At 41.6% G+C, this 23,043-nt stretch overlaps 1 protein-coding gene and 1 pseudogene across 3 annotated transcripts in view; both read left to right on the top strand.

Moving 5' to 3' along the window:
* Window positions 1-22,100, top strand: part of CRCP (CGRP receptor component) — a 41,201-nt gene extending 19,101 nt beyond the window's left edge. For both annotated transcript variants that reach the window (XM_082670855.1, XM_082670856.1), the window contains 2 exons: window positions 12,839-12,896; window positions 17,916-22,100. In XM_082670855.1, the coding sequence (XP_082526981.1) occupies window positions 12,839-12,896; window positions 17,916-18,065 (208 nt within the window). In that variant the 3' untranslated portion in view covers window positions 18,066-22,100. The remainder of the gene's footprint in view (window positions 1-12,838; window positions 12,897-17,915) is intronic.
* Window positions 7,324-12,705, top strand: LOC309832206 (DAZ-associated protein 2-like; annotated as a pseudogene). Its single transcript has 4 exons — window positions 7,324-7,492; window positions 8,295-8,526; window positions 8,573-8,796; window positions 12,702-12,705. The product of its transcript is annotated as a DAZ-associated protein 2-like (transcript).
* Window positions 22,101-23,043: the final 943 nt, after the last annotated feature.

Below are 23,043 nucleotides of genomic sequence, written 5' to 3'. Positions count from 1 at the left end.
GCTCTTCATTCATTCCTGTTCCATGTTTACTTTTTATCATTCAGCCTGAAGAACTTCCTCTATCGTTCTTTTAGAACAGGGCTGCTGGCTACAGTTTTCTTTCAAATGAGAATGTTATTATTTTCTTTCATTCCTGAAGGATAGTTTCACAGGGTTGAATGATCTTTTCTTTCAGCACGTTAAAGATGTTAGTTCAGTGTCTTCTGATTGCCATGGTTTCTGATGAGAAATCTGTGGTCATGCCAATATGTAATGTATTATTTTCCTCTGACTGTTTTCAATACTTTTCTTTATGTTTGGTCTTTGAAGATTTGATTATTATATATATATATATATATATATTTTTTTTTTAGTTTATCTTTGCTGAGCTTCTTGATTATGTAAATTTTTGTGTCTTACCCAATTTGTGAAGTTTTGGGTCATTGTTTCTTTAAATATTTTTTTCTGCCCCAGTGTCTTCCTCCTTTCTTTTCAGAACTCCAAAGACACAACTGTTAGAACTCTGATAATTGTTCTGCAGTCCCCAAGCCTCTGTTTTTTATGTTGTTGTTTAAAGACAAGGAAACTTTTTAATTGAAGTATGGTTGATTTACAATGTTGTGTTAGTTTCAGGTATACAGTATAGTGATTCAGTTATACATACATATATATATATATATATATATATATATCCTTTTGCAGAACTATTTTCCATTATAGGTTATTACAGGGTATTGAATATAGTTCCCTGTGCTATATAGTGGGTCCTTGTTGTTTATCTGTTTTATATATGCTAGTGTGTCTGTTAATCCTAAATCCCTAATTTATCCCTCCACACCTTTTCCCTCCTTTCCCCTTTGGTAACCACAAGTTTGTCTTCTATGTCTGTGAGTCTTTTTCTGTTTTGTAAAAATGTTCATTTGTATCTTTTTTTTTTTTAGATTCCACATATAAGTGATATAATATGATATTTGTCTTTCTCTGTCTACTTCACTTAGTATGATAATCTATTGGTGCATCCATGTTGCTGCAAATGGTATTATTTCATTCTTTTTTATGGCTGAGTAATATTCCACTGACACACACACACACACACACACACACACACACACACACACACACACACACACACACACACACACACACACACACACACACACACACACACACACACACACACACACACACCTTCTTTAACCATTCATCTCTTGATGGACACTTAGTCCCTTCCGGGACTCCCAAACTGTATATGTTGGTCCACTTCTTGATGCTCCAGAGACCTCTTAGGCTTTCTCCACTTTTCTTTAATCTTTTTTTCTGTTCAAGTTCATCGATTCTTTGTTCTGCCTGTTCATATTTGCCTTCAAATCCCTTTAGTGTTTTTCATTTCAGTCATTGTACTTTCCAGCTCTGGAATTTGTTTTGTTTGTTTGTTTGGGTCTCTTATTGATATTTCCATTTTGTTTATACATTGTTTTCTTTACTTTCTCCACATCTTCCTTTAATTCTAGGAGCATCTTTTTTTTTTAATTAAAAAAAATTAATTAGCTAATTAATTTTTGGCTGCATTGGGTCTGTTGCTGTGTGCGGCTTTCTTTAGTTGTGGTGAGCGGGGGCTACTCTTTGTTGTGGTACACGGGCTTCTAATTGCATTGGCTTCTCTTGTTGTGGAGCACGGGCTCTAGGCACACAGGCTTCAGTAATTGTGTCTTGTGGGCTCTAGATCACAGGCTCAGTAGTTGTGGTGCACTGGCTTAGTTGCTCCGCAGCATGTGGGATCTTCCCGGACCAGGGCTCAAACCTGTGTCCCCTGCCTTGGCAGGCGGATTCTTAACCACTGTGCCACCAGGGAAGCCCCTCATTCTTGGAGCCTCTTTAAGACGGTTGTTTTAAAGCCTTTGTCTAGTAGACCGGCCATCAGGTTTTTTTCAAGGACGTTTTCTATTTATTTTTTTCCTTTGAATGGGCCATACTTAACTGTTTCTTTGTTTACCTTGTGATTTCTTGTTGAAAACTGGACATTTGATCTAATAATGTTGTAACTCTGGAAATCAGATTTTCTTCCTTCCCCTAGGCTTGCTGATTTTTGTTTATTGTTTGCTATTTTTGTCCTGTAGGCTGTTTCTGTGCTACAGATCAGCTTGAGGTATAAACCCAAGGTCTTCTCAGGTCTTTTCTGAGTGTGCCTCTTTCCCTAGGCATGCACAGTCACTCTGATTTTTTCCCATATATGCAGTTATTTTTGAATGTCCCAGCCTTTAGTGTCTGAACTTTAGGGAGAAAAAAAAAAAAAAGAAGGGTTGGGGGGGAAAAAAGGACACCAGCCCTTTAAATTCTAAAAGTCACTTCAGCTGGAGGGGGAGGCGCAACAACAATGGCTGCTGCCCCTTTGCTTGCACCTCTGTGATCAGAAGCTATAGTCAGTGATTAGAGCACAGATCCCTGATATTTGGAGGACAGGGTACTTTTTGCCCTCTCTAGCTTCCACAAGCTGTGTACAAGCTGCTCCAGGAACGTGGGCACAGCTGCCTGCCCCTGGAGTTGGGGATGGGTGCTGCTACTGTGCTAAGATCTAAAATTGACCAAAATTAACTGCTTTTTACCTTCCAGAACTTCCCCTGGAAGTTGCAAGCCTTCAGTAGACTTCAGAGTTTCAAAATAGTTAATAATATCAGACAGATTCCAGGAGTACAGTTGTTTTCTAGGCGGGGAGACAGATTTCTGGTACTTCCTACTCTGGCACCTTTGCAGAATTTTTTTTTTTTTTTTAAAGACTTCATGTTTTTAGATCAGTTTTAGGTTTATAGCAACATAAGGGGAAGGTGCAGAGATTTCCCATATGTTCCATCCCCCTCACATCCATAGCATCCCTCATTATCAACATCCCCCATCAGAGTGGTAAATTTGTTATAATCAGTGAACCTACATTGACACGTCATTAACACCAAAAGTTCATAGTTTATATTAGGGTTTACTTGTGGTGGTGAACAGTTCTTTGAATTTGGACAAATCTGTAATGACGTGTATCCACTGTTATGGTATCATACAGATTATTTTCTCTGTAAATCCTTGATGCTTATCTATTTTATGTATAGTAATTTGTATCTGTTAATCCCATACCCATAATTTGTCCCCTCTCCTTCCCCCTCTCTTTCGGTAACCACAAGTTTGTTTTATATATCTGTGAGTCTGTTTTGCATATGTATTCATTTGTATTATTTTTTTATGTTTAATTAAAAATTGTTTTTGGCCATTCCGTGCAGCATGCAGGATCTTAGTTCCCCAACCAAGGATCGAACCCATGCCCCCTACATGCAGTGGAAGCATGGAGTCTTAACCACTGGACCGCCAGGGAAGTCCCTGTATTATTTTTTTAGGTTCTGCATATAAGTGATATTGTATAGTATTTGTCTTTCTCTGTCTGACTTATTTCACTACACATAATATTCTCTAGGTCCATCCACGTTGCTGCAAATAGCAGTGTTTCATTCATTTTTTTTAGCTAATACTCCATTGTGTGTATATGTGTGTGTGTGTGTGTATATATATATATATATATACACACACACACACACATAAATACATATACACACACACACACATATACACTCACACATTTTAATCCGGTCATCTGTTGATGGGGCACTTGGGTTGCTTCCATGTCCTGGCTATTGTAAGTAGTTCTTTTGCCCATTTTAAAAATTGGGTTATTTGTTTGTTTGTTTTGCGGTACGTGGGCCTCTCACTGTTGTGGCCTCTCCCGTTGCGGAGCACAGGCTCCGGACGCGCAGGCTCAGCGTCCGTGGCTCACGGGCCTAGCTGCTCCGCGGCATGTGGGATCTTCCCGGACTGGGGCACGAACCCGTGTCCCCTGCCTCGGCAGGCGTACTCTCAACCACTGCGCCACCAGGGAAAGCCCTGGTTGTTTGTTTTTTTATTGCTGAGTTTTAAGAATTCTTTCTGTGTTTTGGATAACCGTCCTTTATCACGTGTCTTTTGGAAATATTTTCTCTCAGTCTGTGGTTTATCTTGTTTTCTTGACTTTGTGTTTCATAGAGCAAATATTTTTAATTTTAACGAAGTCCAATTTATCAATTATTTCTTTTGTGGATTGTGTCTTTGGTGTTATATCTAAAAAGTCATTACCATATGCAAGGTCATCTAGGTTTTCTCCTGTGTTATCTCCTGGGAGTTTTATAGTTTTGCATTTTACATTTAGGTCTAGTTGTCTAGATGGTTGTTGTCTAGGTGGTGGGGAGGCAGATTCCTGGTGCTTCCTACTCTGCCATCTTCCCTGAATCCTCTCTGTTCCTTTTTTTCCCTCTTTGTTGTTCAAATGGGGTAATTTCTACTGAACTGTCTATATGTTCGCAGACTCTTTTCTTCTGTCAACTCTATTTTGTTATTAAGCCTACATAGTGAATTATAAAATTTCCTATATTTTTCAGTTCTAAAATTTTCATTTGTTTACTACTTATAATTTCTGTCTCTTTCCTGAGAACTTTTATTATTCCATTCATTTCAAGAATGTTTAAAAAAAAAGAATTTGTGTATATCTCATGTTGTAATAATAGCTACTTTAAAGTTTTTGTCTGATAATTCCAACATCTGGGTCATGATAGATTTGGTATCTGTTGATGAACTTTTCCCTTGAGAATTAGTGATAGTTCCCTCATTGAGATAATTTTAGATTGTATCCTGAACATTTTGAATATTATATTGTTTAGAACTCTGGATCCTGTGAAATGCCTCTGGTTAATGTTGCTTTTTTTGGTTTCTTTTAGCAGGTGGTCATCCAGTTATGTTCACACCTCAAGTCTCTTGGCTTACATGGCAAGGATTTCAATATCAGTTTAGATTTTAAACTGTTTGTTCTGCTGCTTTGGATCTTTTTTGCATATGAGACTGGAGTTATGTTTTAACTTGTTCACTTCTCAGTGTGTTTGCTGTGCTGGGTCTCTGCTCTTTGTTGTTTGGGGCTGTTCTACACATGAATAGCTTGGGCTAAACCTAAGATTTGTGCTGATTGGTACTCAAATTTAGGGAAATCCTCTCTCTTGCTCTTCTCTCTGGGATTGCCCCCAGACTCTCAGGCGCACATGTGCCCCCTTTTTTAGGCCTCTGCCACAAGTACTAGATTTCTGTCATCATTTTAGCTGCCTTTGTTTGCATTTGTTACTGGTGCCACCCTTGGGGCAAAGAAGGTAGGAAAAAAGAGGAGAGGGGAAAAAAAGATATTCCTTGGCACTCTGGACCACAGTGGCTCCCTTCCTGGATATACCCACTGCTAGGACTCCCTGAGGAACTGCCCTCGAGTTGTGGGCTTTACCTAGATCTCCAGATCTCTGGGGCCCCTTTTCCCAATCTTCTGGCCAGAAAGATGGAATTTCTCTTGGAGTTTCAGCTCCATGTGAAACTACTGCTGTAGGGCAGTACTGCTAAGGGCAGTCCTGAGGATCAGGGCTTATGAGAGAAAGGAGGAAAAGAAAGAAACTCACATCCATCCCCCACACCAATTAGTTCTTTTCTCTTTTTTTAAACAATATTTATTTTAGGGCTTCCCTGCTGGCACAGTGGTTGGGAGTCTGCCTGCCGATGCAGGGGACGCGGGTTCGTGCCCCAGTCCGGGGGGATCCTGCGTGCCACGGAGCGGCTGGGCCCATGGGCCGTGGCCGCTGGGCCTGTGCGTCCGAAGCCTGTGCTCCACGGCGGGAGAGGCAGTGAGAGGCCCGTGTACGGCAAAAAAAAATTATTTTCTTTATTTATCTTTGAACGCATCGGGTCTTAGTTGCAGCACAGAATCTTCGTTGCAGCGTGCAGGCACTTTGTTGCGGCATGCGGGTTTTTCTCTAGTTGTGGCATGTGGGCTTCAGAGTGCAAGGTTCTTCGCTGCGGCACGTGGGCTCTCTAGTTGAGGCGTGCGGGCTCAGTAGTTGAGGTGCGCGGGCTTAGTTGCCTGGCAACATGTGGGATCTTAGTTCCCCAACCAGGGATTGAACCCGTGTCCCCTGCATTGGAAGGCGGATTCTTAACCACTGGACTACCAGGGAAGTCCCACCAACTAGTTCTAGCTTTCTTCAAGTTTTGTTTCCCTTTCCAGTCCACCTACTTTTGTTTTCAGAGTCCAGGTTTTTGCTTTTTGTGTTTTGTCCTGCGTTTGTTGTTGTTGTAAACAACAGAAAGAGGCTTTAGTGGGTTTACTGCATCTTGTCTACAACAGAAGTCCTAATGGTCGATTTTTAAGACCTCTTCTCAGCTGTTTGCCTGGTGTTTTGCTTCGCAATCCCTACATCTTTTCTGCTATAAATATGCACCTGGCTACTATTCAGTTGCCTTGCAAGCTGATTCATGATTGGCCATAATCTATATATATTTCAAGTAGACTGTAATATTCAGGGGAGGATTTATTTCTGTTCTCTTTTTCCATTTGTGATCCTAAATTTGAAGATTTGTAAAGTCCTTTTTGACCCTTTAATGTTTACTTTTCATTAAATGGTTGATTCCTGGGACAGATGAACATGCCAGGGTTCTTATTGACACACAGGTTATCTATGACTGTAGGAAGCAAAAGCTGCAGGCAGTGTTGTTCTGAAAACAACAGTAGAGGGGGCCGGCAGGCTTCGTTCACTGTCCCTGGGCCCGGCTCCTCTGGGAGGGAGCCAACTACTGCAGCCCACTGGAATTCATTTGGCCTCAGTGCCTGGTGACTCAGGGGGCTGCTTGCCATATGCTATCAAGACGTGGATCATTTTGTGCTAGCCAGTACAGTTTAAGACAGGAATCACATTTATAACAGAAACTGCTGTGAAGTGCTCTTTAATTCTTATTTCTGATTATCCCGATAGAGTTTTTCTCTACCATTCTCTCAGGAAGAAGAGGTTCAAGATAATAGCCCTTAAGTGGTCTGGTTCTAGTAGTACAAACTGGAGCTGCATTAATTTCCTTAAAAGCCTCCATTGCTAGAGTTCTTGAAGGTTTGGGAGGAACCATGTTTTATTTGACTTTATAGCTTTATTCAGCAAAATGGTAGTTTTGAGACTCAGCTTAAAATCACTTTGACACTAAGTCCTATGTCATCTTTTCCTGTAGCATGTTAATTCCCCAAGGCATTGGTTCTCTAATCATTTAAATTTTTTTGCTTGAGGTACTTTGTTCTTAAGAAGTGCAGCCTGGCTTGCAGCCCCAGGTCTCATCCTGAGATCTCCTTAGGATGTACAGCCATGTCTGCCAGGAGTAGAAGGACTTGCCTTTGAGACCCAGGTCTGTAAATAACCCATGTGCAGCAATGAAGACCCAATGCAGCCAAAACTAAGTAAATTAATTAAAAAAAAAAAAGTGGTCAGCATGGAGCTCCCTGCACCCTTTAATGAGAACAGTTTTGGTGACCAGTTGTGGGGGGAGCTAAAGTGCAGTGAATTAAGTGAAGGAGAGAAAGTAGAGATGATAAAAATAAGCCTGATTATGAAGTCGGGGGGCATGTTTGTAACCACCGCCCCCAGAACTGGCACCTGCAGTATGTGTGGTTCTGGGACTTGACTTCAGCAGGGCTTAGCTCCTGGGGGTGCAGAGCAGAGAACTTGACTGGTTGGTTTGACTCCAGGTTGGGGTTTTTCAGGGAGTAGCTGTAATGATTTTGTCGGTAGAAGACTTATCCTTTTTGCAACTGTAGGAACATTTCCAGCATTTCAGAGCCTGGCAGGATAATGACTGTTCAATAAACTGAGTTCTGTTGCTTTGATTGATTTGTAGCTGAGATGTTCATTTATTCAGCCATGTCTTTTCCTACTCTTTATTCTTTATTCATGCTGTTAGATGATGATGGTTAAAATAAATAATTTTGTTTTGAGTGAGGATTCATATTTTCCAACTCAGCTGGTCCTTCAAAGCTGCTTGCTTATTCCTAGTCTTATTCCTAGTCTCCTCCTTACTCGATTCTCTGCAGCTTTTAGTCCTGTTAACCCTCTTCACGTCCAGACCTCTCAGATGGTGACCTCACTTTTGCTTCACTGAGAAAACTATCCAAAATGAACTCATTTCCCTTCACATCTCCTAAAATTTGCTTTTTCTTTCCCCATTGCTGTGATCTCAGTGAAACATGAGCCTTTTCATGGAAACTTTGAACTTTTGTTTTTTTTGAGGGTCTTTTCTTTTCTCTCCTGTTATTTCAGCCTCTCCACCTGCTTGTGTTCTTAGCCGACAAACATGCTTCAGTTTCCCTTCAGAACCTGCCCTCCTCAGGCCATAATTGCTTTTTTACTTCTATCCTGTCAAGAGCTCATTTCTGTCCATTACACTGAGCTGAACCAGACCCACAGCCTCCGTGAACGGCAAGGGTCAGTATCCACCACAGCCAGCCTACCTTGCGCAGCCTCCTGGGAATCCGGTGTACTCTCAGACCTTGCATCTTCCTCAGGTTCCACCCTGTACTGATGCTTCACCTGCCTGCTCAGAGGTCTGCCATCCGAGCTTTGTGCACTCAGGGGCTGCCACAGTCCCCACCGTGTCAGCTGCTTTTCCTGGCACCTCACGGTATCTTCCCACGGCCTAGTCTGTGGTCGTTGGCCTTTTAGGTTGCAGAGTCCCCATGGCTTAGTATCTGGTTGGTCCCATCTCCAGGTGGCTCAACAGTGCCGGTGGGAGGAGGGTGTGATGAAGGTTCCAGATTTGGAGCTGAGGCTACTGCTGGCACGGTTCCTCCTACAGCACCGGGTATCCTCCCACTGCGCAGCTTGCAGTCATGCAGGGAGCCCATGTCCTTGTAACTCAGTGGAAGAGAAACTTCTCCATGGGTGGCTCAGATGGTGACTACACCATCCGGTGAGGAACCAAGGCCACCTCTGTGCCAGGAAAGACATCACATAGCTTCTCACAATATAACTGCTTTAGTCACATTAACCTGAAGTTGCGGTTTAGACACATGTTGTTGAGGTGTCTTTCTGGTGCCCAAACTTTCAATCACTTTTCAAACTTACTAAGAAACCATATATATAGTAGTAGCATTACCGCCCTGAAGCATTTTGATGTAGGGGGGGTGTATCCATTCATAAAATGAATGTGAGTGAAGCAGCCCTAGGGACCTTCCTTTAGTTTCTCTGGAGTAATACTGTACCATACTGGTCTTTGCTTTTAGTAATAAAACATGAAATTAGGTTTGGAGAGAACTTTGATCTTCTGATTAAAGTTGCCAGATTATTCTGATTGGTCTTTAATCTCCTGTAATTCTTTGATTTTTATTACTTGTTATAAATGAAACACATTGGTTGTCTGCCTTTTCCTTTCCACCCTTTGCTCTAATCCCACCCTTTACCCTAGTCTTCCATCCCTCCCACCAGTCTCCATTGAATCAGTGGTGCAGGACGGAAAGCAGTCAGACCCATTTCCTTCTCTCCTTGCACTTCTCCCACTTGTCGTATATATATATATATATATATATATATATATTTTTTTTTTTTTTTTTTTTTTTTTTTTTTTTTGCGGTACGCGGGCCTTTCACTGCTGTGGCCTCTCCCGCTGCGGAGCATAGGCTCCGGACGCGCAGGCCCAGCAGCCATGGCTCACGGGCCCAGCCGCTCCGCGGCACGTGGGACCTTCCCGGAACCGGGCACGAACCCGTGTCCCCTGCATCGGCAGGCGGACTCTCAACCACTGCGCCACCAGGGAAGCCCCCACTTGTCATCTTTTAACTAGTCTTTTACAAGGATCCTCTGAGACTCCCTCTGTGCCCTAAGCACAGACCCCTTTATTTCCACTTTGGATCTCCTTAGGCAGAAGTGGAGAGTGCCTTTGGACCCGCCTTAAAGATCATCTCTTTATACATGAACCAAACCCAAATTTGCTTTGTTGCCAGAAAAACAACTTTTCCTGATATCAAAGCATATCAATACAAACTGTACTGAAACAGTTTAAAATAAGAGGGGCAACAAGGAGGATGCCTTTGAAAAGCCTGATGACTTTAGAGCCAAATTAAGGGGAGTTTTCAGATCACAAATTGGTTACAATTTATTGTCAGAGTGCCTGATGTGGCCACTCATGGCTCCCAAGAATTCCTAAGCTGGGTTAATGGGGTCATATTGTGAATGTCTCACTCCAAAATGACTTGAGTCCAGTGAAATCTCACTAGGGCTAAGAATATTTTGGGATCCTTAATCTTTTGATTTTTGTTTTCTGAAATTGGATTTTATTTTATCTTATAATTTCATTTCACCTAAATTTTGTGTTCTCTACATGTTATGTTCGTTGTGGAAGTTCAGTGTTGTATGTCTTTAGCTGCACTGTGGTGCATCTGTCTTATGGGTTTTTTATACTAAAAATGTAGAATAAAAACTGTTTTGAAGATTTGAATAAAGTGATGATAATTGAAGTACAAAGAAAAAAAAGAGGTATTTCCTCCACAGTTATTCCCCAGTCCCCACACTCCAGTTGTCACCGTAACTGTTATTCCACTGAACTACTTGCCCAGGCCACCAGTGCCCTCCTTTTTGGCAAATCCAGTGACTTCTGTACCATCAACCTACTTTCCTCTCTTCAGCATTTGACATTGTTGATAATACCCTCTGTCCTGAACTTTTCCTCTCTTGGTTTCCATCACACCACTCTCCTAAGTTTTCTTTTTCTCTTTTCACTCCTTGCTCCTTTGCTGATTTCTCTCCTGGCCCCTTGAATGGAGGTGTTTTATGGTGTTCTGTCTGGGTCTTCATTTACTCAGCAGCTGGTCTCTGGACTACGATTTCCTCTCTCTTGGTTTCACATAACTCCTTGATAATAAAGCCAGCTCTGATCTTTTCCTTTAGTTCTAGACCAAACTAGAACTAAAACTAGACAGGCTGTTCAACTGAGACCTCTTCATTGTGCTTTCAAAAGTACCACAAACTCAAATTCAAATTTTCAATTAATACATTTTTTCCAAACAGGCTAAACATCTGACAGTAAGCCTTAACTCTCGCATTTCCTTCACCCCACCCCCCGACCCGACCTAGGCAGTTGTCTGGTCCTGTTGACTGTACCTGAAGGTGACCAGGAGCATTTCACAGGTCCAGACTCTCATTTCCTTTCCTGCTGCTGCTGCTACTGCTGCCCAGGTTCACAACTTTTGAGTATTACAGTGTCTCTGCCTCCATTTTCTCAGGTGTTCTAGACCCAGCAAGTCACTCCTTCCTTCAGTTGCTCTTCAGTGTCTACAGAGTAACATCTGGCCTGTTGGTAGTCAGGCCTTTGTGACCTTGTCCCAGATGGCTCTTTCAACCTGTGTCCCACAGCCTCTCTAGCAGCCATTTCCTGAAACTCCATGAATTTTTGTTCTTCTGGGTGTTTACTTGTACTCTTCCTTCCCTGACCGCCCATTCCTCTTTTCCTTTTTGCCTAGAAAATCCTTAAGGGCGCGCAGTGCAAGAGTCGTCTCCTTTCTGAAGTCTAGAGTGAATGTTTGGGGGACTGTGAGGAGTGGAGTTTAACTACAGCCGCCTTTTTACTGTGACTACCGTTTATGGGGAAATTACTGTGTGGGTCGTCATTATGAACACTATGAATGGTTATGGACATGGGCTTTCATCGCAGAGTCCCAGCTCTGCCATTTACTAGCTGTGTAACCTTGGACAAAGTATTTCTTTACCATCTCAATGTCAAGTTTGAGGGTTAAATGTGCTTGCTATATGGAAGGTATGCAGTAAATGGTAGCTGCTCCTGCTATAAATGGTAAGATTTTCATCCCTCATAATCTCCTTATGAGATCAGTAAGTATTGTTGTCATTCCTGTTTGACAGGTGGTGAAACCAAGGCTTAGGGAGAACTGAGTATCTGGTAGTGCTTCCCCAAACACCTGGCTGTGGAAATTGTGGCTTATTCATCACTTTATTCCAGAATTGTTTATTGAATTGAAAGATGAAGTTGGAGGGACTTCCCTGGTGGTGCAGTGGGTAAGACTCTGTGCTCCCAGTGCAGGGGGCCTGGGTTTGTTCCATGGTCAGGGAACTAGATCGCACATGAGTACTGCAACTAAGAGTTCACATGCCACAACTAAGGAGCCTGCCTGCTGCAGCTAAGACCTGGTGCAAACAAACAAACAAATAAATAAATAAATTTTTAAAAAAAGAAAGAAAGAAAGATGAAGCTGGAGCTCCAGGGTCAGATTGAGAGAGAAATGTAGAAATTGTCACCTGCACAAGGGTGGTAATTGAAGCCACTTTCTTTCAAGTCCTGTCATCTTTGAGAGTCCACACATTTCAACCACCCCTTCAGCAAGGAGCTGTAAATTGTGACAGATGATAACGAGTATCTTCACTGTTACTTAAACCTTTTGTTGAAATTTCCTTGTATTTGTCTTCTTTCCCCAACTGGATTGTAAGCTCTTTGAGGGCAGAAGACTGTGTCTTATACTACTGTGTATTAACTCCTGTCCCCTTAGAGTCCTTGTTTTTGTTTACTAAGATAACAAGCCAAGTCTGAATAACATTTAATCTTAATCTCAAAAAGGAATTCTCAACCATTTCTAAGTGATGACCAACCAAGATGATTTTGTCAATCTTTTACTTTCTATAATTTGGACTAAGAAAGCATTATTCACATTTTCCAAATAAAATTTATTAAAACTGCACCTGTGCTATCTGCTATCGATGCATTTCTCGTAATCCAAGCCTCTGTACCATTAGGATTCTAATACACATTTGTGCCCTTGAGTAAGAGTCACTGATATAGGACTCTCTTACTCCCATTCTTTTGTTTTACAGTTGAAGAAACTGAGGGCCATGTTCCAAGTTGTTCTTCCATTTGTTATCTGACAAAGTGTTCTCTAAACAGCTTGGTCAAGACTCAAAATCCTTAGGGGTATGAGAGTTTTAAATGCTCTGTACTTTTCTTTTGACAGAGCTGAAAAGCTTCAGCTGTTGAATCACAGGCCAGTGACTGCTGTTGAGATCCAGCTGGTGAGTGAAGGAGGCTTGAATTTGGGCGGGTTAGTTTCTGGGTCTGAGATGTAGAAAGGGTCCTAAAGGCTGAGCTCAGACAAGCCAGGAACTGCCATTACTTGAAAAGACTGCCAGACCACCCATTCTGTAAGTGAAAAGAAACCTCACCAATTTGATGCTAGTTAGTATGGACTTCGGGAAAGGGAAAGACTGGAGAAAATTCAATTCCTTCTGTCGGGTCTGGGGCTATGACTTGGCAGCTCTTTGTCTCCCCGATGTCCTACACTATTCTGGCCATTGCTTCCCTGTAGAGGTTATTGCCAACCAGGTAAAAACATTAGATTCGACATGACTCTGGTGTTTATCTCCCCCCACTCCCACCCTTTAACCTCCTTTTCCTGTATCTTCTCTTGGTTAATGGAGTGCATGTGCACTTTCCCGCATGCTCGCTCTCTCTTACCCTCCTGGTCCAGTGTCCCAAGCTAGAAGCCCAGAAGTCATTCCCTTCCCTTTATCTCCTAGTTAGTGAGTCAGTCCCAGGTTCTCTTGCTTCTCCCTCCTCTTGTTCTTTCTTCTCTCCATACTGCACTGCATTAATTCCTGTAATTGTTTCTCAGCTCGGCTCTTGCACCTGTCCTCTCACCGTTCTCCCTGCCTCCAGTCCAGCCCCCTCCTGTCCATCTTCTACACCACGATCAGAGTTCACTTTCTAAAGCCACACATTTGATCATCTTGTTTCCCCGCATGAAACCATTCAGTGGAACCTCAACACGTGCAAACAGCATAAAGCTTTAGAATTGGGGAAGCCAGAGTAAAAGGTGGAGATGGTATAAGGAGAGTGTGAAGATGAGGCCCAGTGGTGCAGACCCAGTGGTTGCTGTACTGGCATGTGCCGCGCTTTCCTTCCGTGTACAGGGCAGAGAGCACTGTTAAGCTCCAAATATTAGGCAGGCCATTCAACTGCGAGTAAAAGAAAAGTTTGGCTGAAGAATTAATAAAATGAGAATAAAGCAGTTTTCAAAGTCAGTTTTAGAAGTATTTAGCTCTTTGTCAAGTTTCCTTCAGAAGAATGTAGAAGAAAATGGCCAAAAATACCTCTGATATTTAGAGTTGCTTAAAAACAAAACAAAACAAAAAAACCTTTTTTAAAAAGGATTGTGGGGTATTTAATTTTTGACTAAAACTTTTACTGTCTTCTCAGCATTTTGTTTCTCCCCTTCAGAATGCACCCAAAATTAAATTAGAAGAATTCCTTCTATAAAGGGTACCTTTCTGGGGGAACTGGGCTTCAGGCTAAGCAGAGATCCTTTTTTTTTTTTTTATATCCTCATTATTCTGATGCTTTCGACTATGTTGGAGATTCAGCTTAGAAAAGAGAAAAAACAAAACAGCAAGAAACTAATCCCTGTCCTTCTGGTTTAAGGATCACATGTCATGTCTCCTCCAACTTTAATCAGCAACATATGTTATTCATGGCTTAATGACAGATGGAGAGAAGAGATGAGGAGGATTAGCATGACCTCATCCCAGAGGCTGTAGAAAGCTCTCATTACCTGATAAGATTAGCTGCTATTAAGATTGCCTGCTCTATGCCAGACTTGGTGCCAGGGGCTTTGTATATGTCACCTTTAATGCCCTCACCATAGTCTTGGTTAGTGAGTGGCTGAGTGGGTCTGATTCAGAAACCTTACTCTGTTCCTCCAAGCCATGTGCTTCTACATGGTGAGGAGAAAGGTGTGTGTGTGGCATCCCCTCCTTTCCACAGGTAGGTAGGCCTTGTTAAAAACTGGGTGTGTTATTTCCCAGCAGTGGGACTGTTTTTTGGCTAGATTTTTCCTAGCCTGGGATTTGGCTACAAAGGGTTAGCAAATCATTTACCAAGATTTGTAGCAGTGTCTCTTCTCACCAGAAAGGGATAATAAATGAGGTTTTCCCTAGAGTGGAAAGTGCAGAGGACTTGAGAATTTCCCTGTGTTAACCTTACAGCCACTTATTCTCCCTGGGTCCAGAAGTAATCCTAATATTCAGCATTTGTCAGGATTCACTTTTGGAGACTGAAGCTTCTTTTTTTCATTTCAACTTCAGCCATGATTTGTTGTGATCCTCAGATCCACAGCCAGCTGCCTGCTGTGTGTGAGGAAATGAGGAAGCCACCAGCTCTGTGACCTCTGCCATGCCCTGCTATATATTCATTTGGGACCATTTGTGAGTCCTCTGGCCTAAAGACAGGACCGTGAACCCCCTGACCTCACAGGCCACTGTCCTGAACGGCACTACCATCTGTGCCTATTGTAGTTTAGTGATTGTAAAAAGGCTTGAATTACATAGTTCCATGGCTTAAATTATGTTCTCCTTTGGTCCTTACTGTAGGCGTTACTTTTGTTTTACTTTAGAAAAACTCAAACTATATAGAGGTTAAGTGAACCGTTCTGGGTCACATAGCTAGAAGTGTCTGCTGTTGTTAGACTTTGCGTTGTTTTGAGGAAAGTAGGAGGTTAGGCCTGGCAGCTTAGAGTGAGAAGCAACCATTTTTGGAATGCAGCAGCCCAGTCTGACAGCCTGATAACCAGTGTGGTCTTCATCTGTGATAAAAAATTTATCATTTATGTTGACCTGCCTACAAAAACTTTTATTTTTACATTTCATTTGCCCTTACATTCAGAACAACTTGAACCCTTTAATGTTTGGGGACGTTGAGACGGTGCTTTGCATTTCTTTATTTGGGCTCTGTTTCTTCTGTGTTGGAAAGAAAAGCTGAGGAATAATATAGTTATTATTTACTCTAGCGATCCAAGAGGGGTTAGTAAGTTTTTGGTTTCTGCAAGTTTCTTTTTTGTGTAATTTCATTCTGCTTAGTACAGCTCAGGTTTTCTTCCTGTGACTGGGAAAGAAAATTTCCCGACTCTAATTATCCCTGAGGGTTGTTTGCTGATAAAAGCTTCTGCTCTCGGCAACTTTGGCAAAATTAGTAAAGCTTGTCAGCCCTGTTGCTAAGAACACATCTAGCTGAAACTGGATCTGTCAGACCCAGAGATTGGGATGCAAGAAGGTGGCCTGTCAAAATCCTCTCTGTTTGGTTTTCTAAAAGAGCCCTCAGAGGTCATACAACCAAACTTTCAAACCAGTGGACTCTGGTGTGCCATACAATGTCTCTAGGAGAGGAAATGATAGAAACCTCTTACTTGAGGCTGTGGTATTCTAGAAGGAGCTGGGACTCAAAGTCTCAAAAGACCTTGCACTGCTTGCTGTGAGATACAGATCACGTTTTCCTTGTGATGCGGAGCCTCCATGTGCTTGTCTGTAAATTGTCCTCATTTTATGTACAGCATCATTGAGAAGAGAAGCTCTGGTGGCAGTGATTGTAGGAAAACCCCTGGTCCACTGTGGAGCACAGATAATGGAGGGAGGTTGTCACTGGTCTAACAACAGTCTAAGTCTCCTTCACCCTCTTCCCCTGAGGAAACAGTTCATCATCAACTGTGTGTGCCAGTTATTCATAAACTTGGAGACACTTTTCTCCCAAATAGAGATCATTTTTCCCTCAAGATTAAGTTATCAAGTCAGATATATCCCTCCTTCCTCCTCCTTCATTCTTTGGAGGCGGTGTATGTTAGAGTATTTCCTTTTACAGACCGTAATTTTACATGGCTGATGCTAAAAGTGGGCTTTTGAGGATTGTTTCTTGTTCAGTAGAGAAGTTACATGGAACCTTTGAATCTTTAGAATATGGTCATTTTATTTCACAGTATGATGGGAAGAAGCCCCATTGGTTCACCTGGATCTTTACTCTAGAGCACCCAGGATTATTCTCTAGTTGTGGAAACATTTTTGGACTGAGGTGAATGAAGAGACCAGTGGTTTGCCAGGACTTTGATCTTGGGCATGTCACCTGGCTTCTTTAGATTCTGTACTGTTATTTGTGAAGCTAGGCAGTCAGACTGAAGTCCTTTAGAGGATTGTGAGCCAAGCTTGTCATCATGCTTTACTCAAATCTGCCAGGATTTCTTTCTGAAACTCCTTTTGGTCTTAGTTGCCAGATTTCAGGGATTGTTATGCCACAGGGTAGGACCCTGGACACCTTTAACTGAGAAAGCTATTTGTGATAGATGGCTAACGCCACCAAGTGAGCGTGGTTAAGTAACTTGACCGCCTGCATACTGCTTTTACAGAGGTGGTTGATGACATCATGTTTGTATTAATTAACATATTGAGAATTAGAGGTGAGGCTACAAATTGTGGATATCATCTGTGTGTTCAGATATCCAGGACCATGTCAGAAACTGGGCTCTAAGTGGACCTTTGATGGGGTGGTGGGAGATTTTTTCCCAGCCGTCACTCATCAGACTCCTGCATTCCCAGGAGATGACCAAGGCCACGGTGTGTGTGTTAGATTGTAGGTGTTAGAGATGGGCACGTCTGGCTTGGGATTGTAGTTCTGCCCTTTGCTGGACTTGCTGTGAGGTTTAAAAGAAATAATGGGTGTGAAGTGCAAGGCGCAGTGCCAGGCACAAGAGCTCCCTGACGGGTCTTGTCAGTGGTGGTAGTAGTGAGGAATAGAAAAATACACAGGCCATTTGGCACATAGCGGGCAGTCATCAAATGAGTTGTTGATACTATTCATAAGTTACAGATGGGCTTGTTGTTATATACAAAAGTATATAAAATGCCATTTCTCTCCCCAGAGGTGAGTTTTCTTTGCATAAACAGCGTATTCGTGTGTGTGTGTGTGCGCGCGCGCGTGTGTGTATGAGTGAGTAGAGAACTGTTAGGCTTTGCTTTTTAAGGAAAAATGCTAACCTGCAACTCGCTTTTTTCACTGACCCGTTTGGAGCGGCCACATCGGCTTACCCTGGAATTTGAGCTGGCTTCTCTCGCCCGTAGGGCCAAGATGGAAAGGACCTAGAGGCCCCAGGCAGCTCAGGAGCTAGGCCCTGAGCTCTGTGCTGAGGGGCTGGGCCGGGACCAGGAACAACATGGGCAGGGCCCTGTCTGTGAGGCCCCATTGTAACTCCTGGAGGGTTTTCTTTCCTTCTGCAGATGGTGGAGGAGAGTGAAGAACGACTGACAGAGGAGCAGATAGAAGCTCTGCTCCACACCGTCACAAGCATCCTCCCTGCGGGGCCAGAGGCTGAGCAGAAGCAAAATACCAACGATGACGTGACAATGGACGAAGAGGACCCAGCATAGAAGAGCACAACTGGCCCAAGTGTCTCGTGAAGTTGAAAGACCCAGCAGCCATTTCCCAGACATTCAGAGGATTATTTATTTGGTTTTACCTTCTATCCCAACAGGCCTGATTTCCTGGTTAGTTGGGTAAACCACAAAAATAAGCCTTTCTCAAAAACAAGCTAAAAAGAAATCCTTGTGCCTCTGAAAGAAGAAACATGGTGGATAGGCTGAGGTTGTCAGGGCAGAGAGCTAAAGAGAGGAAGAGTGAGTCCAAGAGGACAATACTGTGGAACTCTCTGTGGTAAAAATATTTCTTCTGTGGCCTTTGCCATGGTTGTGGGAAGGTCCCTGTACACAGCTGGTAAAATACTTGCACTGGCTTTGATGGGCCATATCCTAATTAATTTCATCTTCTTCCCCAGGAGCTTCCCAAGCAGGCATGCAGAGCATTGCTAGGATGAGAGCTGAGTTACGAGAATCCTGTTAGATGGCTAAAAACTCCCGAAGCAGCAAATAGTTGCTCTAAGTTAAAATGAGTCACTGAACTGGGCTCACCTTAGAGGAATCTTTTCCTTGAGAACAGCAGAGATAAGAGAACGCCTGGACAACTCTTCATTAGGTCTAAAGGCCCCTTTCCTCTGCTGGCCTGGGCTTTGTTTACAGCTCACTAATTAGTCTTAAATGGTAGGGCACCAGCTCACTCCAGTTGAAAAGAGGCACTCCAGACTGAATGACCGTGTCACCTGCCTTTCTGAATACCTTCAGTTTCCTGCCCTGTGACAGGCTCTGCCTGTTGAAGCCAGGTGAGCTTCATTTGCACAATGGGCAAATTGTTTGCATCTTTTAAAAAGGGCAATTCCCTGGGGTTCCAGTGGTTAGGACTCTGCACTTTCGCTGCTGAGGGCATGGGATCAATCCCTGGTCGAGGAACTAAGATCCCACAAGGTGCAAATTGTGGCTCGAAACAAAAAAAAACCCCAAAATGAAGAGGGTACAGTTATGTAGCTCTTTTTGTGGATGGAATATGAAGAGCTAGAGGTTAATTAATGAGAATTTGAATTTGTTGACTGTTGCATCAGTTTTTGAATTTAAAATATTAGAATAATTACCATGTGAAGAACTTGTTAATATTCAGGCTTTGGAGAGTTTAGTAGCCCCAGACATGTAGTTGCCTTAGATCCTAGGAATATTGTTAAAAATTAATTTCCCATATTCACTCTGCTCCCTATTTGGGGAAGAAAATGCCCATAGACATTAATTTTTCAAATTGGTACTCATGTTGTAAGATCACATTTTCAGTGCTTCTGTTAATTGGATTACTTCCCACCCCTTGGAATTCCCAGGTTATTTCAGCCTCCCCACCACCCCTGCCAATAGGCAGTTATGTTCATCTTAACCTTATCATCTAAAGATCAGTTGAGATCTGCTTACAGGCAACATTGAAATTAACAGGGCATTTATTTTTTATTTTATATTTTTTAAATTAATTTTTATTGGAGTATGTTTGCTTTACAATGTTGTGTTAGCCTCCACTGCACAACAAAATGAATCAGCCATACACGTACAGGGCATTTATATTTTTATTTTTATTTTTCATTGCAGAAAGAATTCAGTGAGAGACAAAGTGATAGGTAAGAAGTGGATTTATTTAGAGAGAAACACACTCCACAGACAGAGTATGGGTCATCTCAGAAGGTGATAAAGGCCCAGGGCATTTATTTTTAAATCTCTCTTTTGAGTATCAGGAATTTTACCAGGAGCTGTTGATTTGTCAAAGCATGCATGTGCTTGTATTATTTTTGTTGCATTTTGACCTTGAGTGTGTTAGGTGCTTTTTCCTCATGGATTTAGGGCTTAATTAGTTAATAATAAATTGTTTGCAGGTGACTGCCAACTTGTGCTATTTTTATAAATCTTTGAAGAGTTTGTTTTGCCATGGATAGGAAGAAATGAAATGAAATCTGACTTAAAAGCTAACATATATATGTATTTTTTTAATTTTAATTTTTTTCTTAAGTTGAATCTATTTAGATCTAAATTTTGTGTTGGATTTCAAGAAAATTTTAAGTTTCTTTATTTGGGACCTGAATTTAGCCTCTGATTAAGTTTCTGATTAAATCAGACAGGCTCTAGGAGACTTAACCTTTATAAGAAATATGGTCTTTGTAATATTCCCATAGCATTAGTAATCAACATTTCAGAAATAAAAGGTTGTAATTTACACAGAAACTTAACCAGGATCATATCTGGAAAGGAGAGCTGGGAGTCTATGAGACTTGCTTTTCATTTTATGTCCTTCTGTATGGCTTCAGTTTTTGACCAGGTGACTGTTTTATTCTTTAAAAAGAAAAAAAAATCTTTATTTCCATGTTGTCCTTGGCCTCTGCAAAAGTTATTAAATGTATAGTGGATAGTTAAGTTATGTCCCAAACATGGAGACTGACACCCAGTCCAGTCACTCTGGGAGACGCAGCACTGAGGGGATTGATCTTTCAAGAAGGTACTGCTGAACTCTTAAAAGATGAAGTTGACTCTCAGAGGTTTATCCAAATAATTTCCTTGCCTCTTTTTGCTTAAAAGTTACTGTATGACCCACTACCACCTCAGAGGACTTGCCACTTATTCAAGGCTTGTTCATAAAATAATGGGTACTGTTTTCCTAATCAGTCATTGTGTAAGCATACTAGCTCTCAAGAGCTTATACCCTAATGAGAGATGAGAGGATCAATCCTCCCGTATATTCTTTGCTAAATCATTTTCTCCCCTGAAATCAATTTATTACTGCTTGTGTAAATGGATCATTTCTCAGTAAACTATAAAACAGACCACATACCCTGAAAAGGATCGTCAATCTTGTTTAATTACACAATGAACTAAGGGCATAAAAGGAAGCAAAACTGCCCAGAACTGGCCAGAAATCCTTTTACATATTTTAAAAATAAAGGTATAATTCACAGGGACTTCCTTGGCAGTCCAGTGGAAGCTGCACTTAGCCTTCCAGTGCGGGGGGTGTGGGTTTGTTCCCTGGTCAGGGAGCTGGGGTCCCACGTGCCTCGTGGCCAAGGGGCCAAAACATAAAACAGAAGCAATGTTGTAACAAGTTTAATAAAGACTTATAAAAGAGAAAAATGTTCCACATCAAAAAAATCTTAAAAAAAAAGATATAATTCATGTACCATAAAATTTATCATTTTAAAATATACCACTCAGTGGTTTTGAGTATAATCACAAGATTATACAATCATCACTACTACCTAATTCCAGAATGGTTGCATCACCCCTAAAAGAAGCCCCATATCCGTTAGCAGTCATTCCCAATTACCCATAGTCCCTGGCAACCAGTAATCTACTTTCTACTTTCTGTCTGTCTGTATTTGCCTATTTTGGACATTTCATGTAAATTGAATCATACAGTATATGGCCTCTTGTATCTGACTTCTTTCATTTAGCATATTTTTTTCAAGGCTCAAATGTGTTGTACCATTCCTTTTTATGGCTGAATAATACTTCATTGAATGGATATACCACATTTTGTTTATCAGTTCATCAGTTGATAGACATTTGGGTTGTGTCTACTCTTCGGCTGTTATGAATATGCTGCTGTGAACATTCATATATAAATCTTTTGTGGCTGTTTACCTTTCTTGAATATACGTACCTAGGAGTGGAATTGTTGGGTCGTATGGTAACTCTGTGTTTAACATTTTTTTTTTTTAATTAATTTTTTTGGCATGCGGAATCTTAGTTCCCCAACCAGGGTTCAAACCCATGCCCCCTGCAGTGGAAGCACAGAATCTTAACCACTGGACCACCAGGGAAGTCCCTGTGTTTAACTTTTTGATGAACTACCAAACTGTTTTCCATAGTACATGTACCATTTCATGTTTCCACCAACAACCCAAGATGGAATCCAGGGAATTCCCTGGCGGTCCAGTGGTTAGGACTCGGCGCTTTCACTGCCATGGCCAGGGTTCAATCCCTGGTCAGGGAACTAAGGTCCCACAAGCCGCGCAGCATGGCCAAAAATGATGGAATCCAATCTTTTGCTTGTTATTGTCCCTCTTGTTGATTATAGCCAGCCTAGTGTTTGTGAAGTGCTATCTCGTGGTTTTTATTTGTATTTCCCTAGTAGCTCCTAAGGTTGAGCATCTTTTCATGTGCTTATTGGCCACTTGTATATCTTATTTGGAAAAATGCCTATTGAAATGCTTTGCACCTTAAAAAATTAATAGATTTTGTTTTTTCAAGGAGTTTTAGGTTTACAGAGAAATTGAGCAGAAAGTACAGAGAGTTCCTGTATAGTCCCTTGTCCCCACCCCTCCCAACACAGTTTCCCCTATTAACATCTTGCATTAGTGTGGTGCATTTGTTACAGTTGATGAGCCAGTATTGGTACATCGTTACTAAAAGTCCATAGTTTACATTAGGTTCATTCTTTGTGAACCTAATGTAAGTGCAGAAAGTGCAGTAATGCATACCTAGAATGGGTTTTGACAAATATGTAATATATATATAATGTTATATGTGACATCATTACAGTGTCATCAGAATACTTTCAATGCCCTAAAAATACCGTATGTTCCACCTATTCATCCCTCCCTCCCTTCCTCTAAATTGTTGGCAACCACTGATCTTTTCACTGTCTTCATAGTTTTGCCTTTTTCAGAATGTCGTATAGTTGGAATCATACAGTATGTAACCTTTTCAGGTTGGATTTTTCACTTAGGTTACTCCATGTCATTTCATAGCATGACAGTTCATTTCTTTTTAGTATTGAATAATATTCCATTGTCTGCATCTACCAGATTGTTTATCCATTCACCTGTTGAAGGAAATCTTGGTTACCGTCAAGTTTTGGCAGTTATCAAAAATAGCTGCTATAAACATTTGTGTGCAGGTTTATGTGGACAGAAGTTTTTAACTCATTTGTGTAAATACCAAGGAGTGTGATAGTTGGATCATATGGTAAGAGGATGTTTAGCTTTATAAGAAACTG

This window comes from Grampus griseus (genome assembly GCF_964374135.1).
Source record: "Grampus griseus genome assembly, chromosome: 14".
NCBI classification, from domain to species: Eukaryota; Metazoa; Chordata; class Mammalia; order Artiodactyla; family Delphinidae; genus Grampus; species Grampus griseus.
This window is presented reverse-complemented; position numbering and strand designations above follow the sequence as displayed.